Below are 27,283 nucleotides of genomic sequence, written 5' to 3' on the forward strand. Positions count from 1 at the left end.
CCGCCCCCGGCGCTCACGTGGCGGCCGCGCGCCCTCCGCGCCCCCTCCCCCCCCGCGCAGGCGCAGTCTGCCGCCGCCGGCCGCGCGCAGCCCGTTCCTGAGGCGTTCCCCGGGGGATAGAAAATGGCGGCTTGGGCAGAGGGTCGGGGCGTGCAGCGGTGCGGGCGCTTTCGTGAATGTTACGCGTCGGGTCCGGGAGGATTAGGTGAAACAAGCACGCAACAGCTGTTGGTTTCGTGCTTTAGGTGCCGCCGCCGCCCTTGGTTGCAAAGTTCACCCCCTACCTCCCACGGTATCGCAGCTGTTTCTCGAAGGCCTGTGACACAATGCAGAGAAGGGGCCGCTTGTCATTTCAGTGCCTACTGCTTGTAACAGTAGAGAACGTCCACAGTGGTTACTGAGGGACATGGAAAGGCAATTTCCGACACAAGAAATCACTGCTTTTGTGCAAGGAGTGAAGGATGGAAGGGGTTTATCCAAATACTTGCACGTGCTTTACAACTCCTTTGTTCTGCAGAAACACCGAAGGGGTGAAGAACCAACCATGAACTCTGCAGTCCAAAGGGGACTATTTTCCTGCAATTACTAATGCTAGATGTACATGTATGTTTATACATCTATTTTTCTTCCGAGGTAGTCGGTGTCAAGAAGCAGATGATGCAGAGACACGCAACCTCAAGGCAAAAATGTCTTGATGACAAGTCTCAGAATGAAGGGAGATGAACTGTGAGGAACTGGAGTTACTTGCATACAGTCTATTGCATTTCCAGGCAGAAAAGGTTGAAAAGAGGACTGACAAGGTTTAGGAACTGTCTGTAGTTCAGTGAAGCTTTAAATCAAGTTAACACTCTCACAACCCTTGGGGGATTTGCATAATTTCCATAACGTGTGGCATGTTTTTTGCTTCCCGACAGAAGCCATCAGTTATGTAAGCAAATTGGTTGCATAATTATGCAGATGGAAAAATAAATTTAATTGATTCAACAGAAAAGCGTGCTGTTCATTTCACCTGGGATTTCCTTTAACTCTGTGAGGAATAAATTAAATTGGGAGAGGTAATCAGCAGGTGACACTGTCAGATACCAGCTCCATTGCGCAGGGCACGTATTTTGAAACATCCAGAGCACTGCTTTCCCATACCCTGCAAGCACAGGAATGAATTCCTACTTTATAGCTAAAGGTTTCAAAACTTACTGCTTATGAATATCACCATAACACTCCATGGCACTAGTACTGTGGCTTTATCTGGTCTCGTTATTCCCTATCAGTTCCAAGGATACAGCCCACTGGCTCAGCAAGAGCAGCAGAGACAGTTCTGAATGGAAAGCTTGTTTTATACCAGATAAAATCAGCATCTGAAAAAGTCTGTATTTTGACTACCCCCTGGGTCCTGAGGGAAGAAGAATTTTAAGTGTCACAAAGTTGCTACAAGCAGCAACTGCGCTATTTTCTCCTTGCTGCTTTGTTTCTGTTCTGGTCCTTGGTCTGCAAATGGTCAAAAAGCAACATCAGTTTCTCCAGTCCCATCACACTGAATAGCAGAGCAGCTCTGAGGCCAATAATGTCAGCATTAATTTTTGATACTATTCATCATATGAGTCATTTTAGAAGAGAGTCATGCAGAAGGGGTTAAGACTGAAAAATGTCGACCTGGGATTTGCCAAAAAAAAACACCACAAAGATGCAGGATGCACCTGGAGAAGGTGAAAGGACAAAAATGTGAACTAGTAATTGCTCTTAATGTGGCTGTATTTTATTAAGCTGAGGAGTATGGCATTAAGATTTTGGTAATTAAAAGTTCGATTATTACACCAGGGACATTTAATTTTACTATTTCTCCTCATGTGTAACTCTCACTAACATCCATGAGAATTATTCTGTGGATTGAGCACAGCCCATAGGCCTAGCTGTAGCCTTTGCCCAAGTTTGTAGTAAAACTGGAAGGTGGCCATGTCCACAGCTGGCAGTTTCAGTCCAATTTATTCATCTGCATTTGCTACATTATGTGCTATGGGGTGGTGAAAAACTGCATCGGTTTACTGATGTCACACATTCTTAACCTCCTCATGCAGTATAGCATACTCTAGATTCGTGTAGTAGTTATGAGATACTAAACTCTCCATGTCTACATTGGCCTATCCTGCTGCATACCTAAGAATATTAATTACAGGAATCTGAAGAGAGTTAAATGATTTAATGACAATACTGACTCACAGATATATTTGATACTTCATATAAAGAATAGAAAAACTTTTATTAACATCTTAACAACTCATCCAAAATAATCCCCCCAATTGTTCTTTATAAAACATTGCAAAACTATCAAGCTTCTATTTTCAGCTTCTCACCTCCATTCCCAACGGAGGTTAAGAAACGCAAAACTATCAATGCTTTGAAATAAAATTATGGTAAGTCTTCCAAACAACATTATTCTGTTTTAGTTACAAGAAACTGTCCATACCTAACAAAAGTAATCCTTCCAAGAACATACCTTGTAATCAGTGAAAATTAAAGAAAGATTTTTCACAACGGGGATTTCTCATGCATCTAACAACATACTGAAGAAGCAAAGCTTTATTTAGACCTAGTTACTGAGTGCAGCACAGGAAAGGGGTTTTTTGCACATTTTTCTGTCTCTGAAAACAGGCAAACATACATTTTATTTCCTATATGAAAAATTAAATACATCAAACAAGTTGCTTAATCTCAAACACAGAAGGTCTTTCAGCTACTAAGAAACAGTAACTTAGACCTGGGAAAAAGCAAAAGCATGGATATTGTCTACTGAATGTCTGGCTTTGCAGAACCGCATTGTCTCCGCTGTACTTAACTTTATTTTTGGAACATTTTTTAATCTTTTCAGGCTCATTTCCATCCCATACTGGAGTTTTGTCCTGGTTAGCACATGGAATTTCTGTCACCAAAATGTTGCTCAAGAAACCCTTCTGGTATTTTGATACACATCAAAATGACCCTATTTGTATGATAATTCAAGTAGACCCAGACACTACAAAAATGTGAAGTACTGGACTTAACAGTAATGTTGTTTAAATTGTCTACTGTTTTTTCATGGTGATAGGGAGAAACACTATATTGACAGAAACACCAGATGCACCAGTTGTAACAAAACTTCTGAGCAATGATGTGGGGAGCTTGTTTTGCTTGTTAATACAAAACCCAACTGAGATTGCATCCTATCAGCCGAAGATGATACTCGGGAGATGGAGCCAAAACACTGCGCAAATTTTACACAGTTCCAAGTTAAGCTGGAAGGTCAATGATTAACCTCTGTCTGAAAAATAAAGCAACATTTGGAATTTTTTTTCTGCGGATGATCTAAGTGAAAATTCAAGGTTGCTTATAATGGAAAAAATAATGCTGTCTCTAGAACATTCCAAGCTTTGAAGTCATACAGATTGCTAAGAGAATTCTGTCCTTCTGTGTCTCTCAAACACAGTATTAGCCACATCTGGTACCGCTTACAGCAATGTGGGATTTAGCTGAGGTTCAGATAGCCTCTGTCTAATTCCAAGGGAGATTAAGCCACAAAGGATCTTACAAAAAGTAATTAGCAAAAATGACTTAGTTTCTCACTGCCAGTTTTAGTTTGTTGAAACCTTCCAAAATTGCTCTTGCCACTAATGCTGGAGTGGCTGGAAGAACAACAGTTTAGATCCCTCATCTGAAACCTGATCACTTCTTATCCAGTCTTTCAGCTACTGGGAACGGAGGCAGCAGAATGCTACTGCATTTGACCAGGTGAATAGCCTTGCAAATGGCAGAGCCATCTTGGTGAATACCAAGTAGTGAAACCCAAAGTCTGTTTGAACTAGTGCCAACTGTTCTTTGAGAGAAATTCTGAGGTGAGGGACTTTTAAATAAATACCATCTGATTGTTAGTACCATATCTACCATTTTTTAGAAGGAAAGTAGATGAGATCCCTACTGAAGAATGATACCCTGTGAAAACACAAGAGCCTCTATCCTTTCATTTGTATGTACAGGTGGCACAGGAGGAAGGCAGTGATCTCAGCAGTCATCAGATTCAATCATCCCGCTTCCAGTAGCAACTCCCAGACAGACTGGATGAACAGTGGTATCAGAAAGGGGCAGGACTTGACCCTGAAGAGGGTCAGGAATCTAACAACTGTCAATCAGATTAATGAAATCAGATTAATGGCATGAACCTCAAGATTAGAGTGGCTACCCCCCCCAAACAAAAAAAAACATGGACATCCCTCCAAAACCCTCCACAACCACCCAGTGCTAAGGTCATGATGGCTTTCATGATTCAGAGGCACACAGGACACCTGCAATAATGGTGCTGGAACTGGGAGGTGACTCATGCTGCCCCAAAGGAGGAAAAGATTTTTCAAACATTGAAGGCTTATGCCACTATCTTGATCTCGGTTATGACTAAATAGCCTTAAAAACCACATGAACTTCTTTACCCAAGAGAGCAGAAGTTTTCAGCACAAAAAGCTCTAAAGGGGATGGAGAGCAGGGCCAAAAGAGCTGTATTATTGGCATGTCTGTGAAGGCTGGTACTGGAGATCTAAACTAACACTACAGAAGTAGGGAGCTCAGGCAAGTATCAACTTTGACAGAGGTCCCACTGATTTGCCGCAAGTTTTTCAATATGAAATGTTTAGTTCTTACTCAGGCTGCAGATCGGTAGATAAAGTCTGACTTAAGCCATTCATGCTCCAAAATCTGATTCAGGATTTGCAGGTGGAAAAAAGAAGAATTCCCAAAGAACCAAGAATGCTAGAACCAGCTTGCTACAAGCCTCCATCTCATCATGCAGTTGGCAGAAACTCAAAAATGGGCAAACCCACTTGCTTCTAAGAGCACAATCAAGGGAGAAAGCAAGTTTTCCTTTTCAGTGGAAGTATGCATATATACAAATGTGAAGCCATATACAAGTTATTATCAAGATACAACTAAACCTTCAGCTGCAAGCAAGTTGTATAGACTCAATTCTGTGAAAGAAGGTATCCTGTCAGGCACGTCTCAAGTGATTTTGAGGTTAAGTTATTTTCAGTGCTTTTTGCTGGGTTTTGGGAGTAAGGAAATTAAGATCTAAGGGGCACACAGATGGGACAATATCCTCACAAGATACTGTGAGGAAGACAAAGGGAAACATGTACAGACTAGGAAGCAACGTGGAAAAAGTCTTACTCAAGAACGGTAGATACACTCAATCAATGCATTAGATACTGTCACCTGCTGGGAGAAGGGTAACAGTTAGTGCTAGATTTTCCATAAAAAAGGAGAATGTAGGTTCTGAGGCTGCAGCTTCCTCATTATCTAATGATGCCATTACAAAACATCTATGTAAGTCAGTGACAATCTATACAGTTAGGGAAAAAATTATTCCTTCTGTGCTACTATCTGCATTATCATCAATGTAAGTATTTAAAAACACAACCTGAGTTTGAAGCCTTGCTGTAAATCAGTAAGGTACATTCTGAACACAGTGTGAACTGCGTTTATTAATCTGTATTATTTTCAACAATGATTGCTTTAACCATTAAAAACCAAAAATCTTCACTATTTAATGATCAGTGAAACAGCCACACCTTCCCAGCCCATTTCATGTTCTCCTGCAGCCACTTTAGAGCAGATGTAAACTCCAAGCTGTAAACTTCTTCCATATTAACATTCATTGTCATATGCTTAAGAAAAAGCTTTGGATCAGATAAACGAGCAGCCAGGATCAGTCTCTCCACTGCTGCTTGATAGTCACTGTTATTCTGAACTGTCTGATCTTCACATCTGTAAATGAGTTTTCACAAATGCAAAATTAGGTACCACACAGGCCCTGTGCCACTAGCCTGATGTTTTACCATGGCAAGAAGATTACAAAAACACTGAAATAATGCATTGTGTTCACTTTACTTACAATAGATTATGTTAATTTCTAGACAAATTTTAAGTGATTATTCTGAAGAATTAAAAAGTTAGAAAAAAATGTATTTTTAACATACTTCACAGTAATGAAAAGTAATAGGATTTAATGCCAGGGCAAAGTAGATCTGCAATATTCACAGCATGTTTCACGAAGAAACGTTTTAACTCTGGGCTGGAAAATTCAGTAAAGGAATGTAAAGCATTTTATGAACTGGATATAGCAAGAATTCATGTACGTGCTTGAATCCAAAAGGATTACTCACTTTTGGCATGTAATCACTTTTGGAATAAGGATGTGCCTAAGTGACATGACTAAATTTTTGCAGGAGCAGAATTTGCTCTTCAAACAAACAAGCAGAGGTACAATAGCATACACATGAAATCAAGATAAAAACCTCCTCATTTATCAAAATAACAAAATTAAGAGCTGTATTCCTTGGGAAGGGTTGAGGGGAAGGAAGACAGAGTACTCAAGATTGAGATGCCCCCTTCTTAACAAATGTAGCTTTTCTATGCAATTTCACATTTTGATGCTAAGCAAGTCAGTCAATCTCAGAGAAAATGGGGTATTGAAAAATAATTTACATATATCATGTAGTGACAATGGTTAGTGGTTTATGGACAAAAGGAAAAAGCAACAAAACACATCTTTATCTGAAAGTATTAAGTCTCGCAGAAGGGGGAAAAAAAAAAATCTAAAATTGAGATATCCACTATAAAGAGGATCAAGTAAAATGTCTTCATGCACTTTCCAAAAAACAGCCAAAAAATGTTAGAGTTGCTTTTTGAAAGGAGTAACATTTTGACTGTGCCCCTCTACTCCACTGCTTAACCCCAACACAAGCATCCATACACCAATATATCAAGCTATCCTGTTTTTGAAAATACTGTACACTCTTAGTACGGTAGGCACATTCAGTTAGGGAACACAGACCAGTATCACTCTGGAACAATTACTTTTCTGCTATACATATGTAAAAATAATGATAGTAAAAATCTCCCAAACATTTACAGTTCTATAACCAGTTTAGAAACAAGGATTAAATACAAGTTTAAAACTAAGCATTTCTTCCCAGCTAACGGATAATAAGCTCTCTCATTAATTACATGATCACACAGATAAATAAAATCAAAATGGTACATATCAAAAGGTACAAACCTTTTCAGTATTATTTGAAGAGTCTGACTAGTAGCAGTTGAACTTTGAATACCACTGGCATTTGAAACAAGAAATATTTCAATGGCCAACAGCATCTCAACCTCAGACAGGTAAGACGGAATCGTCAAAAGTTTGTGATACAGATTTTCCTGCACTGGTGGGTAGCAACCCAATGCTAAAGCACCTGAGAGTAAATGCAGAAACGTAAGGAATTAGGATTACCAATACTGAACATAGATCTGTTTTCTTTGGTATGTGACTAAGAATGTGGGAAAAAAACAACCCCAAACTCTTAATGGAATTTACTGTTTCACCTGTGAGATGGCCTGATTTGAGAATACAGCAAATAGTATTCACTTGTAATAATCACCGTTGTAAAATGTTATTTTTATCAATGAGTATTATCACCAATGATGAAAAGGCTGTCAGAAACCCATGGACTCCAAGTGCATAATAACGCAAGTACAATTTGGGACAGGTCAGACAGTGGTATTATTAACTGTGATCACAGTGAGAGGACATTTGACCAGCATCTCCCCCTTTGCTCCCCTGTCTTTTGCCAAGTGATCCCAGAGACCCAACCTATACACCATTTCAGAAAATAAAAAAGAGGTGAGGAAACCCAGTAATTTCAATGTTAACAAAGCCAAGTATCCATCCTGGGAGGGATGAAGTCCTTCAGTAGCTTGCTAACTGCCACAATTCTAGGACAGAATCAAATGGTAAATAACGTGACAATATGGAGAGATGGCTCTTGGTGGACCTTATCAGAGGGGCACACCCAGTATTATCTTAGCTCAGAAATGGGGAGTTGAAAACACTCACAAACTGTTAGCTTTTAGTTGAAAGAAATTTTCTTTTAGTTAGGAACAATTTCTTAGCCAGACCTCTGAAATCTTAAATACTAAGAATTTTACCAATACAGCTCTAAACAGAAGTATAAAGAAATCTGATTTGCCTAGATGAGAAAGTGAAGATGATGCAGTTTTTAACCATTTCAGGGTTCACATTTTTGAAAATCTGAAACTTAAAGTAAAAAGTTAATTTTATCAGAATCGCATTTATTTAATGTCAGGTTCTATGTACTGATTAATATTTTCAACTGTCACCATTTCTAAAGAAAGATTTGGTTACAAATAAATTCCTGACAGTGAGACAGAAAGCACTGTTTTCTTCTGACGAAGTATACTCTTACCCATTTCTCCCCAATACACTGAGCTGTTATGAGCATGTTATCCGAACATACAGGAAGGATATTTTTCAAGAAGCAACTTACTTTTGTAGTAGGTCCTAGCTTTAGACCACAAAGAACTTCTTCCCAAAGCTGTGATTAATCCTCTAAGTAAAAAAAAATCAATAGCTATGTTTTTTGAAAGCATGAAGTCTACTGCAGAAGATGAGACCCCGAGGTTCTTGCTCTCAAAACAGGCATTTATCAGCTTGTTGAAAAGGCAGCTGTACTGAGAAACACCTACAGTATCTGAAATGAAATGAAGAATATTAACTACAGAATTAAGTCAAATGCAAATCTAACTGAAGAATCGCTTCTCAGTCAGTACCTAAATCAGATCTCTTGCTTTTATGAGCAAAATGAAACAAGGTTGAGGTAACTTATGGTAATGCTTTATTCACCAGAAGTGTGTCCATACAGTTAGTTCATTCACGTTGTGAAAGAGAAGTGTTAAGGTCCAAGTAGTAATTTGATGCCAAAAACATCAGGATTGGATAAAAACACATTCACTTACCCAAGCCTATAAATACAATCTTCACCTGATCTCTCAGACTTAAAATCTACACCAATACAAAAATCACCTTGATACTTCAAGTTCTGCTTCTACTTTTACTCTGAACTGCCCACTTCCTCTTAACTGTCCCCTCTTGGCAGGACTGAATAGCCTTGTATCCATCCCATGCCTCAAAGGACTAGATCCTTTTAGGATTCTCTAAGTAGATGGTCTTCCAACTAAGCTCTCCTAACCTACCTAAAAGCACACACTGGCAACAGGACTGAGACCTACACACAGCAATCAGCGGAGGTTTCCTCAGTGGAGCCTAAGTTACTATGCATCCCAATACACATGCAAAATTTGTCAGATCAATTGAGCCCGAAAGAACACTCAGTTTTTAACACGGTATGTAAAAGCAGCCCAGGTTAGCTAGCTCAGTTATAGAAAAAAACCAATGCATTCATCTAGGGGTAAGGTAAAATTAATCACCCCAGTGATACCCCTATTTAAAACTTATTGTATAGACTATGTATGATCCTTACTTAATGGGTCTTTCCTGTTGTCCTGTGTAACTGAGCCAACTGGAATAAGAGGACAGGTGCATATATTCTGTGTGTGTGTATGCGTGTGTGCTTGTGGCAAGAGCTGCAGAGTACAATACATATTTTAACTGACACTACACTCTTTGGAAAAAAAAATGGCTTGTCTAAAACAATCTTATTCAGCAAATTTTAGCTAGGAAACAAACAAAAAGAACACTACAGAATCATCTGTTAAATTTTTAGCTCTTAAAAGAATACCTTTTTCTTTACTTACCACAGTGATTTTGAAAACCTGGTAAATTCTGTAGAACTTCAAATGCCTGCCAGTATAAACTCTTCCTCAAGTATTTGTGCACTAGTGTACATAACAGATTATGTCGATTGAGGATGTCCATTTTATCACAGGGCCACAATGGTGCATTTGTGATCCATTCTGACTCTGTGGCAAACAACAGTGCAGTGTTATTTTGATGAACTGAAACTGCCGGATGCTGAGACTTTTGGCCATTAAGAATATACTGTAAACTGCAGCAGAAAAGCAACTTCAGAATTTCAAGGAAAATGCAGTTCTAGTTACCAATATTTTGTTCCTTATCTTCAATACTTCTTATATGGATTATCTGAACCTTTATGTTGTAAATAACCTCTTCTATTAATGATCACAGTAGAAAAATGAAGTGGCATATGTGTGCAAATAAATATGAATGTATCTATGTACATCTATAAAACTGAATAGCAAATTTTAGATCCTCAATATTACTTCACAGAACACCTATTGCTGTTTATAATTCTGAGTTTCTTCTCTTTTCAGCAGATCAGAATTCCCAAAAGCCAGTAATTATGCATTGTTTAACTGCAGAAATAAAGCTATTTTACTAAATATGGATACCGTGAGGGGTAAAGAAGCACTGCATTGACCCAAGCCTGAAAATTTTTTGACACTTAATGTCACCTGGCTCAAAAGAAATCTACATGGGGCAGGGGCACTTTCCAAGCTGCGCTCCTCCCTTACTATGGTAGGCTTTTGAGTAGAATGTTGTTGATGTCAGACTACTGTGAAAACTTTTCTGAAAAAAATTTGGTATTAGTCATAATATTTCTTATACATATCAAGAAGAATACTAACCAGTAAGACAGATCACATTTTATTTTTTGTGTTCCAGTATTATTAAATTTATTTAATAACACAGACCAACTTGTACCTTTTATCCAAAATCTGTCATAGAAGGGGGCTGTTCAAATTTAAGTCAAAACAATTTTTTAAGACAAGCTTACCTCTCAACACCCATGTTGCTCCATCCAAACTTCCAGTTTTAAGAAAAATTTCTGCAGCTTTATTAACAATTTGACATCTTGATGCTAACCTCTCTGCACCTATAAATCCTTTCAAGACTGTAAAATGTATCTGTAGCTCATGCAATTTATCCAAAACCTTCCTTCCCTAGCATAAGAGGGAAAGGGGGGAGGTCAAAGGAAGCAATGATATCAGTGAACACAGAGTATATTTACACAAAATACAGCAGATTTAATTTGGTGATACAGATTTATAGGCATCAGTTCAGTTATCCAAACTGAGTCGGAGAAAAAAAGAGGTATAGCAATATATCTAATGAAGAGGAAAGTTTTTTTGACTGTGTAGGCAAAACCCGACCACCAACCCACTGTTGAACAGTTCCCAGCACACCATTCCCCATAACAGCAGCTCTATATAACGTTCCTGTACAGTGTTTTGAATATGTTTTGTAATTAATTTGTATTTGCTTGCTTTAGTATATTAATATTTTTACTCTTTTGATTCCATTCAGCACTACAGAACCTGTGAAATTCTGAACAGATCATACAGAGAGTTTTCATTTTGCAGCAGACGTGTAATTGTTAAACTGAAATAATTATTCCAGCGTAAGCCAAAGAGAACACTGATAATTGTACACAGCAGGACAATATGCTGGAAGAAGTTGGGCCTATGTGACCAACAACTTTATCATCATATTATATTCCAGGTTGATATTTAGTCTGATTTCCTACAGAAGCTTCCTCTTAACGACTTTTTGGTTGGTCTTCTCCGTCAAAGATGGAAGAAAGATAGCAGTCTCAGAGATAATTAAGATCTGACCAATCTAAAAAACCATAAAAAAATACTATGTCATTGCAGCCAATACTTAAGGTGTAAAGAACCCAAGACAAGAACCCATTCAAGTGTAGATGTATGTGGTTGAAGGGAAAAATACACAGCGGAAAAACTCAAGTGAAACTTTGGCAGCAAAACAGAAACTTGAAATCTAAATGCAAACCAGAGACAACATACAAAATTAAGGAGGACCTGCATCTATTCCATCCTTCTAGCAGAAGGGCGAGCTACTAAAATGTGGGTCTTCATAGAAGGATGGAAAGCATGCAGCTATAAGCACAAATGGTCTATAAAGGAAGGGCACCCAGGTAAAATGCAGTCATGGAATGAGATCCTTAATTGGACAGGAACCTTTGACCAATCTTCTGAAGTAATAAAAAGTTGGGTAGTAAAGCCATAGCAAAGACCTTCAAGATACGAAATAGCTAAAATAGGAAGTGGATGAAATAGCTGCCAAATGAGCGTTAATACTGCAGGATTCTCTACAAGCAATTATCCAGAAAGTAGTCAAGTGTTGCTTGAGGAGCTGTCTCCATGGAATACCTATTCATGTTTCAAATTTGCATGTTTTTCCAAAGTACATTTTAGGAACTTTCCTTAGCTCTTACAAAGAATATTCTTTTCAAGACCAAGAAGCATAAGTATTTTACCCCTGAGAGCTACCAAGCATCAAAGCTATGTGAGAAAGAAGTTTGATGTTCATGAAGGAAAGGTGATCTGAAAAGCACATCTAGAGCTTTAGGGAGTCTAACATCTTCATAAAATGGCATAGGGAATGTCCAAAAGCCAAAATCACTGGGCACAGCAGGTAATAACAAATCCATCACCTCCTTATTTTCTGGACCACTTTTTGGAAGAAACAAGACACAGGATCAAGCAGATACTAGCCCATGACCACAGGATTAAGGATGTATCCGATACATATAATGGAGTGAAACTGGTTGGAGAGAGGTAGGAATGACGGTTTTAGTTCTTCCCTGAAGCAGAGATTAATTTGGGATCTGCCAGTTCTGACAAAAATCGTTCAGAGCACAGCCTCATTCACCCTCCCATGTGGTCAACATAGGTTGACTACAAAGCTGTTTGAGGATCTTGGTGGGCTGGCTGTTGAGAGGTAGGTTTAATACGAAACACAACATTCTCAAAGAAGCAATGCAATGACCTTTTGCTCTAGACGTGAACAAAAATCATAGTATCATAAGAACTGTATACTTTTAGTAACTCCTGTTATACAAGAGGACCACTACATATGCTTTTGACATCTTGCACCTCCGAAATCAGGACATGAAGATGAATCTCCTTGGAATATCAGAGTTGCTGTAACCCAAATATCAGGATCTCCCTTAAGATGGATCTGGAAAGCTGCTAAAATATACGAAGGCATCTCCGTACAAACGCTGAATAATCTGCTGAAGATGACAGCCAAAATCCAAGCCAAACTAAGCTCTTTAATGGGTGTGTGAGCTCTGACCACTTCTCAATGCCAAATATGTAGACTTCCTCTTCTATGCTCAGGAATACCTTAACTGTTCTAACTGCTGAGCTTTGCGGAACAAAAATGTTTACAAAAGTTCTAGTGCAGTACCACAGAAGTGCTAATGCAAAGACCCTCTCTCCTTCCCTTTACTCCTAAACAGTACCACACCATGCTGCAGCTTGACAGGGACCTGGCTAAAGACCATTCAACACAACAAGCTGATGCTGCAAAATTAATGATTCCTTAAAATGGATGTATTGCCTCTAGACTAAACATCTCTTCTTATCAAATATCTCCTGGGACTTGGGTTGACCCTGGAAACAGACTGAACAGTGCACACGTTTTACATTGACAGAATTTCTGAAGGTCATCCCCTAGAGACAGTAGTACAAAAGACATTTTAATCCTTTGATGCAAACTAGAAAGGGTTCCTCAATGATAATTCACAAAAAAAAAGCCCAAGAGACAACCCCAAGAGACAAAAGGGGACAAGGAGAGTGTTTACTTTTGTTCATAAAAATACATGCAGGATATCATCTTGTATGGGATGAGGAACATCCCAGTACAGCATAATTATTAGTTGTAAGGATCAGACCAGTTGATACAAAGGTAAGTGCAGAATATCCTCACTGACCAAAATACACTCCACAATCATTGGTGGTTTATATTATTTCCTACATTGTCACTGGCCATGTGGCATTGCAGAGGACATCCAGCTTGGTAAACACTGCTTTCTTCCAGGAAGAAAAAGACAAATTTAACACTGAAACAGATTTTGCTGTAGTGAACTACTAACTGATGCTGCAGGAGGCCTAAAGAGTATAAAACATCCAGTGAAAGGTCTAGTCTCTTAACTCTGGCACTTTGTCATATTTGACAGCAAAGAAAGGATTGTAAGGGGTATTTCTTTGTGATGTCTCAAGTTTTTGCAAGATTCACAGAACTTAGAACCCTATATTCAATGGAAGAAAAGCACTTCTAGTAATGTTCTGGGGAAGGAGCAGTACAGCAAGTGCAGTGGCAGCCTTGCTGTGCTTCTCTTCTGTCTTCCTGACCTTATCCACTCCCTTTGAGGTCACGTTCAGAAGCTTCAATGCAGGAAAGGGCCCACTCAAAATTCTGTAAATATTGCTTGAGTTAGGAGGTCTCAAAATACAGCAGTATTGCCAGACAGAAGAAAGTGACATTCTGGGAAAACAATCCAAACAGCACCTCGCCCCAGAATATCAGGAAGACCCGTCTCCCAATCCAGATTCATCCTTAGCTCAGAAAAGTCCAAAGCTGTACCCGAACAAATCAAGTTTCTAGGTTGCAAGACAAAGTTGTGACGGGCTCCACAGAAGACAAGTGCTCAAAGGAACAATAAATGCTTTGATCCACCTGACAATTAAGAAGTACTATGATGGTGGAGAGGCAGGTATCACATCCCACCATTCAACTAGAGAAACACAGTTTAACATCTAGAAATGACTCTTTCTTCCAGTCAGGTTCCTACAGTCCAGTATACCTTTATCCACTGCAGAACTTTGTGGTAAGAATACATTACACTTATCCCAGTCCTTCCAATGAAAAGTCTATCTCCTTCATTATGTTGTGAATTTTTTATTACTGGAAAGAAAGAAAACATTTTTTTTTTTTTTTAATTTTACATGTAAATGCAATTTTAAAGAAAATACACACTTGAAAAACATGGTAATTGTGAAAATATTAAATATACTTTCTGAAATATTTGCTGTTAAAAGTAGTAACTTCCTAAGTCTTAACACCAGAAGTAGGGTAAATAACTATAGTGTATTCAGATACTATTTCATAGTAGTCTAATTCATCCATAAAATGCTTGGACATGTAATGGCATAATTTAGTAACGTCGTTTGCGAAGTAGTCTTTGCATTTTCTGGCACCATGAAGAAATGTTGGGAATTATGGAACTGAGTAATTACAAATTTTTCCAACCATATTATATACAACCACTTTGTAAGTACTGTTGGTATTCTAGAGCAGTGGTCTCCAAATTGGAGTGTGAGCACAACATTCCATTCAGGTGTGGGAAGAAAATATTTTTTTGTTCCATTTAAAAGAATCAAAACAAATAAAATATTGTAAAAAGAAGTGTTTATTTCATCTTTATGTCATCGTTTTAATTTCTATTTTTGTGTATGTTTTATAATGTACTTAATACACTAGTGCAGGAGTACATGTATATAATTTGCAAATAACTAACTAAATAAATTGGGGGTGAATGCTCAAAAGTGTTTTACTGATAGAGGGGCCTATCAGTTTGGAGACCACTGCTCTAGGGAAGATGGACTAAGTTCCAAGCCCCACCAGAATCTTCTGTGTCACAAGTGGAAGCTGTGATAGCTGCTTTATAATATGAAAGTCTGTGGTCAGAAAGGTCATGTCACATACCTAGAATAAATATTTATCATGTTTTAGTAGTTCATACAGGTTGAAAAAGATCTGAGTCATTCATTATAAACCACTTTAATATCCCACTGATGACACACTTCACTGAGTCTCAGTTTTCTGCAAACTTACTATGAAGGATGATACAAATATGTAAACACAGGGGCATATGGAGGAAAGGGGTAAGAAAACCTTCCAGAACTATTAAAAAACTAGAATGTGTTTTGTGGATCCAGCCCTTCGCAGAAATTCTTGGTTCTTTAGGGAATGAAATAATTCTGAAAATTCAAATTACTAAAAAAAAAACAAAAAACCAAAAAAATATAAATTATATACATGATGTAACAGTATTCAATGTGTTTTGAAATATACAAATACATATAGCTATTTACAGCTCTAAAGTTTATTTATACTATTGAGAGTGTGACACTTGACAATACTTTAAATACATTTGTCTTTGTCCTGAGAATAGGACATTCTTACTAAAAGACCATCAATTTCGGTTTTTCTTCTTGATTTCACAAACCTCTAATGTTCTTTCAGTACTTTCTTTGACGTTAAGTGTAAGCACTATAGATTTTATTTCTGCTAGAAAATGGCTTCTATTGAGCATTTTAGCCGATTGTATTTGCACCTCAAGAAATTCTGAATATTGTAACATATAAAATTAAGTAATATTCAGAAAACAGTATACAAATCTGTTTTTTTACCTCTTTTAAAAACTCTACAAAGAACTAGGATGAACAAAAAGCATTTCTTGCATCTTAATTTTACCTGCATCAGCAAAATCACAAAAAGGAACTCTTGGTCTGTCCGTCTCAGAATCTCTGGTTAGTATTTCAGCAATACAGAAAGACAATTTCTGAAGATCATCAAAATATTCACATCCAGCTCTCACATTAACATACAAAGCTCCCAGCTTGGTCCAATCACTTTTTTCCTTGCAATGCTGCGTAAAAGACAAGGGATAAGTGTAAGCCAACCTGCTTCCAGAATACCAAACAGAAAATAGACTGCAATTCGAGATAAATTCGAGATACACCTGGGATAGAGTTAAAGTAGAAAAAGACACAGATGAAACGCTAATGCCAAGAACCCCCATGTTCAATATGGCACAGTAACATGTTGCCTAACTTGCATGGACTGCCAATCCCTTTTGTCCCTCAAGAAATTAAAATCCTTTTTCCATTTATATCATGACCCCAATTGGGGAAGCTCGTAACTTATTCATCCTATTTAACTAACATTCATCCAGTATTTTACTATTTTTTTTTTTGTACAATCCATGCCAAATTGATAGTTAACTTCTCTATGAATTAGTCTTTTGCTTGCCAGACCACTTGATGACTTTGGTGTTAAAGGAGTGAAAAATCAGTCCTGGTTCTTCTCTTCTTAAATTTTGGTCTTAGGATCTGTGCAGTAAGTGTGATACTATGTAAACTATATTATAATTGTGCATAATAAGTAATCTGTCCTTGAATATGAAAGATGCAAGTGTCCAATTAAATAATTTTTTTATAGTATTTTCTTATTCTTTAAAATACCTGCTTAGTGTTGCCAATTAGAGCCCTTTACAATTGTGCTTTTTTAGACTAGATATGAATTCTAACTGCTAAATAATATCTTAAATAATTTTTTGGTGAGGAATGATGTACCACAAACAATTACAAGCACAGCAAATGTAAGGCATAGAAAATAATTGCCTAAAGTTTTAAAATCTTTGAATTAGATGCAAAGCCAAGATAAAAACTACAAGTATGCAAATTAAAATACTGACATCATAGAAAAGCCAAAGACAGTTTTCCCCAGCACGTTAATCTTTCCCTAACATGGCTTTGCATAAAAACATTTGATCATAATCTCAGTATAGTTAATAATAAAGCCCATTAATTTTAAATGATGTAGAAATTGCTATTTCTTGTAGGTTTAAAAGAAGTCATGGTTAAGTACTCCAACAGGCTTGAAAATTGCACATACTGTACCTGAATTTCAGCCACTGCCAAATTGAAGTCAAAAACCCATTTTTTATCAAAATATCTTTCCTGAAATCTTCCAGAAAAAAAAAAAATTAATACATAATTCTAACACATCCTATTGAACTAAACTATGTACTAGCACAAGGTAAACAACAAATTATCATATATGAACTAAAAACTGATGTGATTTTTGATCCTATTCACTACATACTCTGCAAACCGGACACTTTTACAATCAACCTAAGGGAAGCCAGCAGCACAAGTATTAACAAGTAATGGAGCAGAGCTATTTTCAGTTGTCTCAGTAGAAACGTAACTGAAAAGGTATGAGTAAGACTTGCAGTGCATTGTGTAAATGCATAGTATTGCATGTGTTTCTGACATAAGGGTAAAAAAACCCCAAGTTAACTACATGAAAGAAAGTGCTATTCAGCTTCAGATACCTAGAAGCATAATACTTTATTCTGATGCCAACACTGACACAATAGATACATCTACCCAGTGCAATGCTATCATGCCAAGATACATAACCTACACTTGAATGAGCTAGCACATGTAGGTGAAGTAGCACAGCTGCTCAGTCTTTGTAGGTACAGACTGTTTCTCAGTTTGTGCTGAAAACACAGATACTGAGGCAACCCAGAAGGGGTCATTCCTCTGTGAATCAGATTCCTGGTCTGAAAAGTGGTAAAAATTACCTCCAGCATGTGTAGTACGTTGCAGTGGTAAAACACTGAGATCTGTGGCTGAAAGGTACTCTACGGGAAAAGTATGAGAAGCAGCAAATAATTTCTACAGTGCTTTGATTTTAAACAGTGATGGCTTGTTTCCACACAGTAGATGCTGCGTATTTGGTTTCCTCTAAGAATCAAAGGTTGCTTTATGAATTGCTAATTTAGTTTCTCAATTTGTGTATGCATATATGATGCAGATGATAGGGAAAAAAAAAAAAGATCACGACCTTGTGCAAGTGATGAGGAGACATCAGCACAGTTTTGGAACACAGTGATTTCACATTTTGCCCAGCATAATCCAGGAGTACTTAAAAAATTACTCTCCTCCCTAGTTGTGTTGCCACACAGTAAATGAAACTAGAACAATACTTCAGATAACTAAACCTCTTATTGCCTATTTCTGTTATTGCAGAAGTACTGTTTGCTTATGCAGGCCTCAACAATATATGAAACCATGATGTTTCTAGTTTGATTGCAGTTATATAAACTTCTAGCACAGCTGGAAACAGCTTGTAAAATAACTGCGGTCAGAATCTAAGTTTTGACTTAACAATTCTTGATCTTTGAAGCACAGTAGACTGACAGCACCTTAAAATATATTTAGGCATGATATGATAGTATTTTCATCCAGAACACTAAATTTGCATTTTCTAACGGCTTTTAAAAGTTTTTACATCCATTTATAAGAATAGAATCTGAAGAAGGAACAAGACAGATATAATTATAAAATAGCTCCTTGAAGACATACCTGGATTTTATGTTCAAAACAGTATTTATTTCCTGATGGGAAACTTGTAATTGGTGAAGGAACTTAAGAATATAGTCAAAATGTTCAAACTCAAGGAACATACCAGCACCAATAAGCTGTAATATCAAACAGGAGGAAGAAAAGTAAGCATACAAAAAATTGTGATCCCTTACATATTTCCAGAGTTGTGGCAAACAAGTGGAAAACACATGTTACAGTGAATCTCAGTAAAAAATAAGGGATAAATGGAAACACCTACCACAAATTCAGCTAATCACAATGTATCTTTTAAAAAAATACTACTGAAATACTATTAAAGTGATATGCTTGAGTTTTGAAACAGGCAAGGTATTTCAGAAATTCCAACAAATAGTAGTACAATCAAACTCATACCTTACAAAAGGTACTGATTAATGTAGGCACAGCGTCTCTTATATTCGAAGAAGCCACATGCTCAAAAACTTTCAGAAGAACATCTACAGTTGGCTAATTTAGACAAAAGCACAATCAGTTTTGCAGATCTGTTCAATTAGGACGCTTAGAGTTTTCATAATAGGAACTTTTGAGTTGCTCTTCGCCCCCCCCCCCCAAGATTTGAGTACCAGAGTAAAACCAAACTTATTACTACAAATGGCATAGAACTCAAAAAACCTAAGGAACTATGCATCCAAGATAAAAAAAATATTACAAGGTCACCTACCAGTGTATTGATTTGTACAGTTACATTCAGTATCTGAAATACTTCCTGCAACAAACAGTTCTTGAGCAAAGAAACAAGAAGATCATTCAGCACTTGAGAAGCAAAATCCACATCAGGAGCAAATTCCCCGTAATATTTCACAAATATTTGGGCTGAAAAAGCAATTAAATTAATTTCATCTTGGGGTAACTGAAGATGTTATTTCCTTAAATTTTAAATGCAGCGTAACAACTATCCAGGATATTATGGGACAGGGATATGGAGAAAAATGGGTGAAGGGTTCCAGTTTGAATACAGTGTTAATCTTACTAGACCCAGACTGACTATTTTGAAATATCTCACGTCATTAAGCTGAACACCATAACCACTATAGATTTCAAGAAAGCTTAGCTGATTTGGTACAGCACAAGAAAACTGCACAACACCAGGTTAGGTTTATTAAGTGCATCAAGGCAGTAAGGCCTTTCTAGACATGAAGCTGTAGGAAGTGAAGTGCAGTGTTACCATGGTGGATGGTCGTACAACCTGGTCTGGTGTTAGCCTTGACAGACTTACTGTAGCCTGCTGGTACCCAGTGTCATCTGCATTACAACGCTCAGTATTTCAGCATGGAAACATCAATACACAGGAATACAACTGGATCCCATGTTCACACTGTGCTACACTCTAATAAGCTTTCAAAAATGTAAGACTGCTCAGGACAGGTACAAAAGGAAAGAATGTCCAGAGTAAAATTTAGCCCTTTCTGAGTGAACTCAAAAGGATCTGAATCAACTACAGCCCCTAAAATGTGTTAATCATAATTGTCTATATATATGGTAATGTGAAGGGACTAGAGCTGTTTGGGTGCTGTAATGGTACTTCATGTCAAGAGCTTAATTCTAAAGCTTTTGGATTTGTGATGTTTGGCCAGGGTGTACAGAAGTGCCTTAACAAAATCTTGGTTCTGTTAAGCCTCCTCCCTGCCCCAGTGACTCATTTCTACTCTCAAGTCTAGTTTGATTCAGGCTAAGTTCATTTTCCATGGAAGTAAGATTTGTAACAACCTCCTCAGATTACTGCATATCTAAATACCTAGCCTCAGTGAGAAATTGGAACATGAACATATATGGATTGGATGCACTGCTTTGAAACCAGAACTTCTTATCCACTGTTGAAGTGGTACCCATTTCTCTCCCGCCAGCCTATTTAATTTGCTTTAAATAAACTAAGTATCAAAGATACATCAAAAGCTATTACTGTATCATACCTGCACGTTTCAGAAGGCCTGGTTCTTTGATACTAATATATGTCCTAAGTATTGCCATGCAAATCTAGAAAAAGAAGAAAAAAAATCCACAGTAAAATGTTACCCCAGTTTATGCCGAACAGAAGAACTACCCCCAAACATGAGTTCTATCAGGAAATGAGCTTTACACCGCTCCTATTTAACCCGTATATACTGACAAATGCTGTAAGAAGGCAATTGGGTCTGTAGGCAAAGGCACTGTCAAAAGGACAGCAAGTCACATAGCAAAATAACGTAGATTAAATATTTGGGAAAGGAGCTGCTGGGACCACAACTGCATGCATGTGTGTGTATACACTCATAGCAAACAAAAAAAAAGAATTTGTTTAAATGTGGCAGACTGTAAACAGAGAAAGAAAAGCAAAAAGGTAAAAGAAAAATCATGATAAAATTACATGAATGTACCAACCAGGAAGTCAAAAAATCACTTAGAAGTGAATTTGGTAACACTCATAGTCACAAAAACTCACTCCTAATGATACAGAAGAAAAAACTCAGAATTAAATTGATGTGATGAATCATTTCAACCCAGACCCACTTGATTAAAAAAAGAAAAATCCACACCTAGATATTTTAATATGTTATTTGGTATTGGAACATTCTTGTCTTTGCATCTTAAGCTGTCAACTTTGTGACACTTACACACTTTGCTCTATATCTTCAGATTAAGAAATAAAGACCACTGAAATTAAATCTTAGAATTCCAAATTAACAGGAAAAAACACGCCTACCCTTTCAGATACCCTTTGTCACTTCTGGTACATTTACAGTATTTCTGTACAACAATGTAAATGGGTCATATTTAATACTATTTTGTGAAAGAACAAAAAAATCAAGAGACAGAAAATGCCCTAAATTAGTAGTCATGTTATTATAGAATTAAGTCAGGTTTATTTTTACATGCAACTTCAAAATTAGACAGGATCCACTCATGGAGTTTGTTAAGCAGCAAATGACTTATCAAAGCAGAAGATACTGGCTTGTGGCTAAGACATCTTCCTATTTTTTTAAAAACCATCAACCAGTTCAGAACATCAAGTCAAAGAACACAAAAACTGTACACGTAAGGATGTTGAATATAAACAAAGCTTATTGTTTTTTATTTTGAAACAGTGTCAATGTTGTTTAACTACAGTCTAAGATATACCTTTCAGAAAATCATGTAGAATCTTTGATCATTAATATATATGCAGTGTCACTTGGCAATGGGTTAGCTCATTTAATCCAAATCTACAATCCCAGGTGGCTGAGGGCATTTCCAAAACAAACTTAGCACATGCTTACAGTATGTAAATTAGTTTGCTTTCTTTTGGAATTTGTTTTCCTCCTTCTTTGGACTGACTCCCAAAAAAAGCCAGGATTGCATCTGGAGCTCTGACTGTTCCAAATATTAGTGAAATTGCTTGGAAAATCCAGTTCTAGGAGTATTTAATCATGGGACACATTACATTACATTCGTAAAAGAAATTGAATATGTTATTCATTTGCAGCTTCTAGGAGGCTTCAGTTGATTTAGTTGTTTCAATTTTAAAAGGTGTAACTGAACCTACAGACCATGTAAAATCTCTAAATTTTGAGTGAACCATAACAGATTTCAAATGAAGGTACATGAAAGAGATAATTTTCATTTTTATGTCACCTCTCAGTTAATGCCACAACTCATTTAACATGACAATTTAATAAAAATTGTAACCAAGGGCTGTGTATCTAATATAAGCAACCAACTGTCCACTAAAACACAGTTCTACTGCAGTAACACAGAGGTGCTTAATCAGAAGCAGCAGCACCAGAATTTATGAAATCCTTCAGCATCTCCCAGTCAGTGTGCACTCTGATGTTTAATAAGAGGGAAAACCCCATTCTGCAGCCTTTCACTCAGTGAGATCAAAACCAGAATCCTTTTTACAAGGTGTTCTGTTTATGAACCCTGCGGCATCTTTGGGACACACACTCAGTATTAAATGAGGCTGAAAGTGACCAACAGGTTCAAAAATTAAAGGTGGTTACAGATTAATAAAATGACAGTGCAATTTTAAATCTAATTTCTTTAGGAAGCCAAATTAAAAAACCCCACACAACAGAAGCATACACCCAAGGCCCTGAAGTTGCAAGATGACCATTACTGAAGACAGAAATCTTCCTATTTTATACCCTGTTTGTTTCAAGTTAGTGGTTAATAGGATCAAGATAAAAGAGTAAGAAATCACAAAAAGTAAACATTTCTTCAGTGGAGAGGAGTCCAAGTTAGTAAGTAAGGTGCACAAAGCTAAAAAAATCAGGCAGAGAAATGTTTTCAAACCACTTATTTAACTGTGCAATTATTATCTATGCTACAGTCTTAAGTATCATTCAAGCCAAACTGAATTTCCTGTAATTTCAATATAAGCCCACTGTTTCTTGTCCTTTCCCTGGGCACCACTGAGAAGAGTCCAGCTTCATCTTCCATACTCCCTCTCCATCAGATACTTATACACATTGTTAAGATGCCCTCCTTTTACATACTTTGGGGAATACTTAATACAGCCTTAGTAGCTTTATTTGCTTAATACAGAAGAGATTTCACTGTTTGAAATTAAAGGTATCTTTTTTTAAAAAATAAAAACTGGTAACTTGTAGAACTTGCTGAGCTCAAGAGTATGCTAATTTTCAAAACATACGTTGTTTCTATGAATTAAATCGCTGCCGTGTTGTGTGATCAACAACTGCAAAGGGCGTTAAATCCTACTAAGTTACGACTTTAAGCATCAACCAGTTACTTAACAAAAAGGAAGTAATATCCATTATGGGGAAAGGTATTTCTCTTCAAAAATTATGGTAACGACCATCACTGAAAACAAAGTACTATATCTAAGTGAACTACCAGTCTGCATCACGGTTCCTAAAGAGATTTATTTGACTAGATGACTTTGCTGCTGCTTTAGCGGTCTTCCATTTATGTACTTTGGTGCCACCATGAGGTGCTTGGCCTGTTATAATTTTTAAATGGACCGTTCTAGAAAAATAAATAAATACATAAACAAACAAAACCCAACATATACTTCCAGACTACCAAAAAAGTCAAGCTAGATTTGGTGGCCAGAACCGTAAGTGTGCTGGAGTGCTGTACCACAATTAAAATCAAATGGAGGGGATTTCTAATAGTTTTAGGCAAATAATTTAATTCTTTAATGTGTCTGTATATAAGGAAGCATTACAAACCATGATAATTCATACAAACTAGCTGAAAATTACTGATATTGACTACAGCCTGCCAAAGATATTTCACAATAGAGGAAACAGGAAAACGTCCCATACAAAATTACTCTCAAATGATCTTCGTATTTTTAAGCTGTCATATAAATTTTCAAAGGGGTTACAAAGCATTAGAAAAAAACAAAAACAAAAACAAAACAAACCAGCTCTTTTTTGAGACAAAAAGGAGAATAAAAAACATTAAGAAAAATAAAACCAAAGTACACTGACATATTTTAAGAATTCTGACAGTGTATTTAAGATAGCACGGAAATGGATAAGCTCTTTTAGATGCTACCTTTTTTTTTTTCTTTTTGGTATTTATGTCTAACAGGTTCACCACAAGTTATTTTTTACATTTTGATTCTGTAATTTCTTACTTACTGACTTACTGACCAAAGATAAAACAGTACTCATACCATCATATGGTAGATAAGAAATAAATCTTTTAAGACCCGATGAGGACAAGTTTAGGCATTTATCTTTGTTTAGTTGTATTAAAGTTTTTGTTTGCTTCCAGGTGACTTACAGAACCACCTAAATCTTGGTTTCATACAACCAATTCCAAAGTCTTATTACGTGGCAGAACAATTAGCTTGCCTTGCACAGTTCTTGGAAGTATTACAGACTCATAATTTCTTTGTTAAATGGTTTGAAAACACATCTACTTTGCCCACCACCGGAAAAGTATTTTTGCTTGCAAATATTATGAGAATTATTGCTCTATTTAAAGCAGATTACAGCATCTTTAAACAAATGTGCCCCTGTTGCACGAAACTTGCAGGAAGTAATATACCCTAGATGGCTTTTGACTTTAAGAACACATACAAAGCCTGGGTTTGCTTATAGGTCTTCGATGTTTGGGATAGAAATGTCTCAGAATCTCCCCATTATAATACTCTGTTCCTACAGCCTAATTCTTGCTCTTTTGCTGATGCCTGCTCTCTTAAAAAGACAGTTAGTTCCAAATTCTATAATTTTTTTAAAAAAGAAGTGGGAAAGATCTTAAGAGGAAGAATTTCCGCACAATTTTTTGATCCATCAATCTCTGAAATTTGCTCCCTTTCCATACATAAATGAACAAAAGAGATGTCATTTTGCATTTAACAAGTGTTCACATGATCTGTTCCTTTCTTCAATAAATCTCTTTACCTTTTCATCCCCTCTTTCAGGAACATGCAAAAACCAACATTTTGTTCTTTCACAACCACGCAAAGTTATGAAATAAAATCTGCAGTATTTACGGGGCAATTCAATCATCTCGAGGATCCGCTGGACTGAATGAGAAGCCTAAAATAAAACAAAATTAAAACAAGCAGAAAAAACCCAACAAATAATACTTCTCAAAAGCAAACATGGTCATCGTTTTGAGAACGTCAAAATACCTACAAGCAAAAGTAAAAAATAAGTTATCTACAATTAAACCTTTGAAACAACCCTCATCTCTATGCTGTATTTGCAGCATTTCAAAGCAGACCGAGATCAATCCCTTGTCATGTTGTGTTAGTGTCTAACACAGCAAAAATCTGTCTTGACGACCACAGACAGAGAGAATGCGAGAACTGCTAAATGAAACGGACAATGAGTAGAGAGAAGGAAGAAAGGTGACAAGCTCTCGCATGGCTCTGGATAACAGTCTGAGAATTCTGGGGCATCCATTTCCTTTACCCTTTTTCAGTGCCCAGCGTAATGGATAATGCAGTCTTTCTTAAACACGTGAAGCCCTGTCTGCTTTTCAGTTCTACAAAAACAATGAAGCAGAAAGCATTCAATTTTGCATAAGCTGGAAATAGAAATCAACAAAGCTCCACTATGAATAGCTGTCCCCTCGTAACTGATTTTGTTCTCAGAAATTCTATTTACTAAGGGATAACATCTTCAGAGGAGTAGAAACATAAACACTCATAATTTCTGACTAGATATATGGAGAATGGTCTGAATATCCAGGACAAAATTAGTGCCAAAGGACCAAAAATCATTAAGGATTTAACAACTCACAGTTGCATGTTTTTCCATCTTCCATGGCTTAAAATCTCCATAATTTTGCAATGGCAGGAAATGACTTTTTCCTGAAAATGTGTAATCTAAAAATTAGGATGAGGGCAATAAATGGATCATGTAATAAAATGAATCATATTGAAACCACTCTCATTTATCTTATTTTCCTTTATATTTACAGTTCCTTCAAGTCACAGCAATGACTAATGAAAATTTAATACAATCTGAAGCCAGTAATTTAAGTTAGTTTTCTTAATTGTCCTAAAACTGAGACTTTACACAAACTTCAAGAGTAAGCACATTTAAATTAAAAATTTCACTACTTTACTCAAGGCTTCTAATCTAACTTACAGAGATAAGAAATAGAGTAAAAATATCCAGAGATTTTAATTTCAAAAGGAACCACCCTACACTTTATCAGTAATCTTTGCATTCCCACAAAATAGCCATAAATTTAAACTATTTTTCCAGAACTGAAATAAAACCTTTCATCCTCTATGTTTTAAGCAGTGCAGTATTAAGCTTAAGCCCAATACAAGTTACTGGTTTCTTAATAACGAAACTTGGTTGTAGAACTTTAATTATTATTGATAACAGATTTCTTTCTCTGAAAGATGAATAATGTTAATGGAAGATAAAAGTTCAAATTTTCAACTGCATATCTGAAAAGAAATAAGAGCTTTTGAATGCCTTTCTTTCTAGGGTTCCCATCTGGCCCCTTGAAAGAACTGTGTATTCAAAAGGCAGGGTGCTTAGCTACTTCTGACAACCTATAGTTACTAAAGAGCTTCCAATAATGATACATGTTCTACTACAGACTTGCACTAGGTACATGGTTCTTAATTTGCATGTCTTTCTGAACAGACAGGACTATCACAGAATAGGAAGGAGAAATATAACACAGAACAATTAAATATCTAAATGTTATGTCCTGTCACAGCTGCATACTTTTGTGCAGTGCTGGTAGGCAATTTGGTAAATTCAGGATTAGATAAATTTAGTGTCAAGAAGAAGACTGAGAAAACAGAAAAATGCCACTGGGAACTTGAGTTCAGCTGTCTTCCCTCCAGATTCCTGTCTTCCCCACAGCACAGAGTTTCTGACCAGGTTCTTTCAACTGTACTCTCCCTGCCAATTGTTTGTCAGATTTGTAGGGGAGCAGGCACTAAAATGAAATAGTCAACCCTGCCTGCACAGTTCTGGGAAAAACAAAGGCTGTTTTACCCTCTTCTGGCACAGAAACTCTTGCTTTGGCA

The 27,283-nt window shown here is 36.9% G+C and overlaps 1 protein-coding gene across 1 annotated transcript in view; it reads right to left on the bottom strand.

The window, feature by feature from the left end:
- Positions 1-5,564: 5,564 nt before the first annotated feature.
- Positions 5,565-27,283, bottom strand: part of TOPAZ1 (testis and ovary specific TOPAZ 1) — a 39,802-nt gene continuing 18,083 nt past the window's right edge. The window contains exons 7-20 of the mRNA XM_032991225.2: positions 26,028-26,113; positions 25,182-25,319; positions 20,760-20,823; positions 19,511-19,662; positions 19,204-19,296; positions 18,811-18,926; positions 17,335-17,401; positions 16,127-16,301; positions 14,454-14,554; positions 10,617-10,782; positions 9,616-9,780; positions 8,349-8,552; positions 7,073-7,256; positions 5,565-5,778 (exon numbers count right to left, since the gene is read on the bottom strand). Of these exons, the coding sequence (XP_032847116.2) occupies positions 5,565-5,778; positions 7,073-7,256; positions 8,349-8,552; positions 9,616-9,780; positions 10,617-10,782; positions 14,454-14,554; positions 16,127-16,301; positions 17,335-17,401; positions 18,811-18,926; positions 19,204-19,296; positions 19,511-19,662; positions 20,760-20,823; positions 25,182-25,319; positions 26,028-26,113 (1,925 nt within the window). The remainder of the gene's footprint in view (positions 5,779-7,072; positions 7,257-8,348; positions 8,553-9,615; positions 9,781-10,616; positions 10,783-14,453; positions 14,555-16,126; positions 16,302-17,334; positions 17,402-18,810; positions 18,927-19,203; positions 19,297-19,510; positions 19,663-20,759; positions 20,824-25,181; positions 25,320-26,027; positions 26,114-27,283) is intronic.

This window comes from Tyto alba, unplaced genomic scaffold, assembly GCF_018691265.1.
Source record: "Tyto alba isolate M040663 unplaced genomic scaffold, T.alba_DEE_v4.0 Super-Scaffold_46, whole genome shotgun sequence".
Lineage (NCBI taxonomy): Eukaryota > Metazoa > Chordata > Aves > Strigiformes > Tytonidae > Tyto > Tyto alba.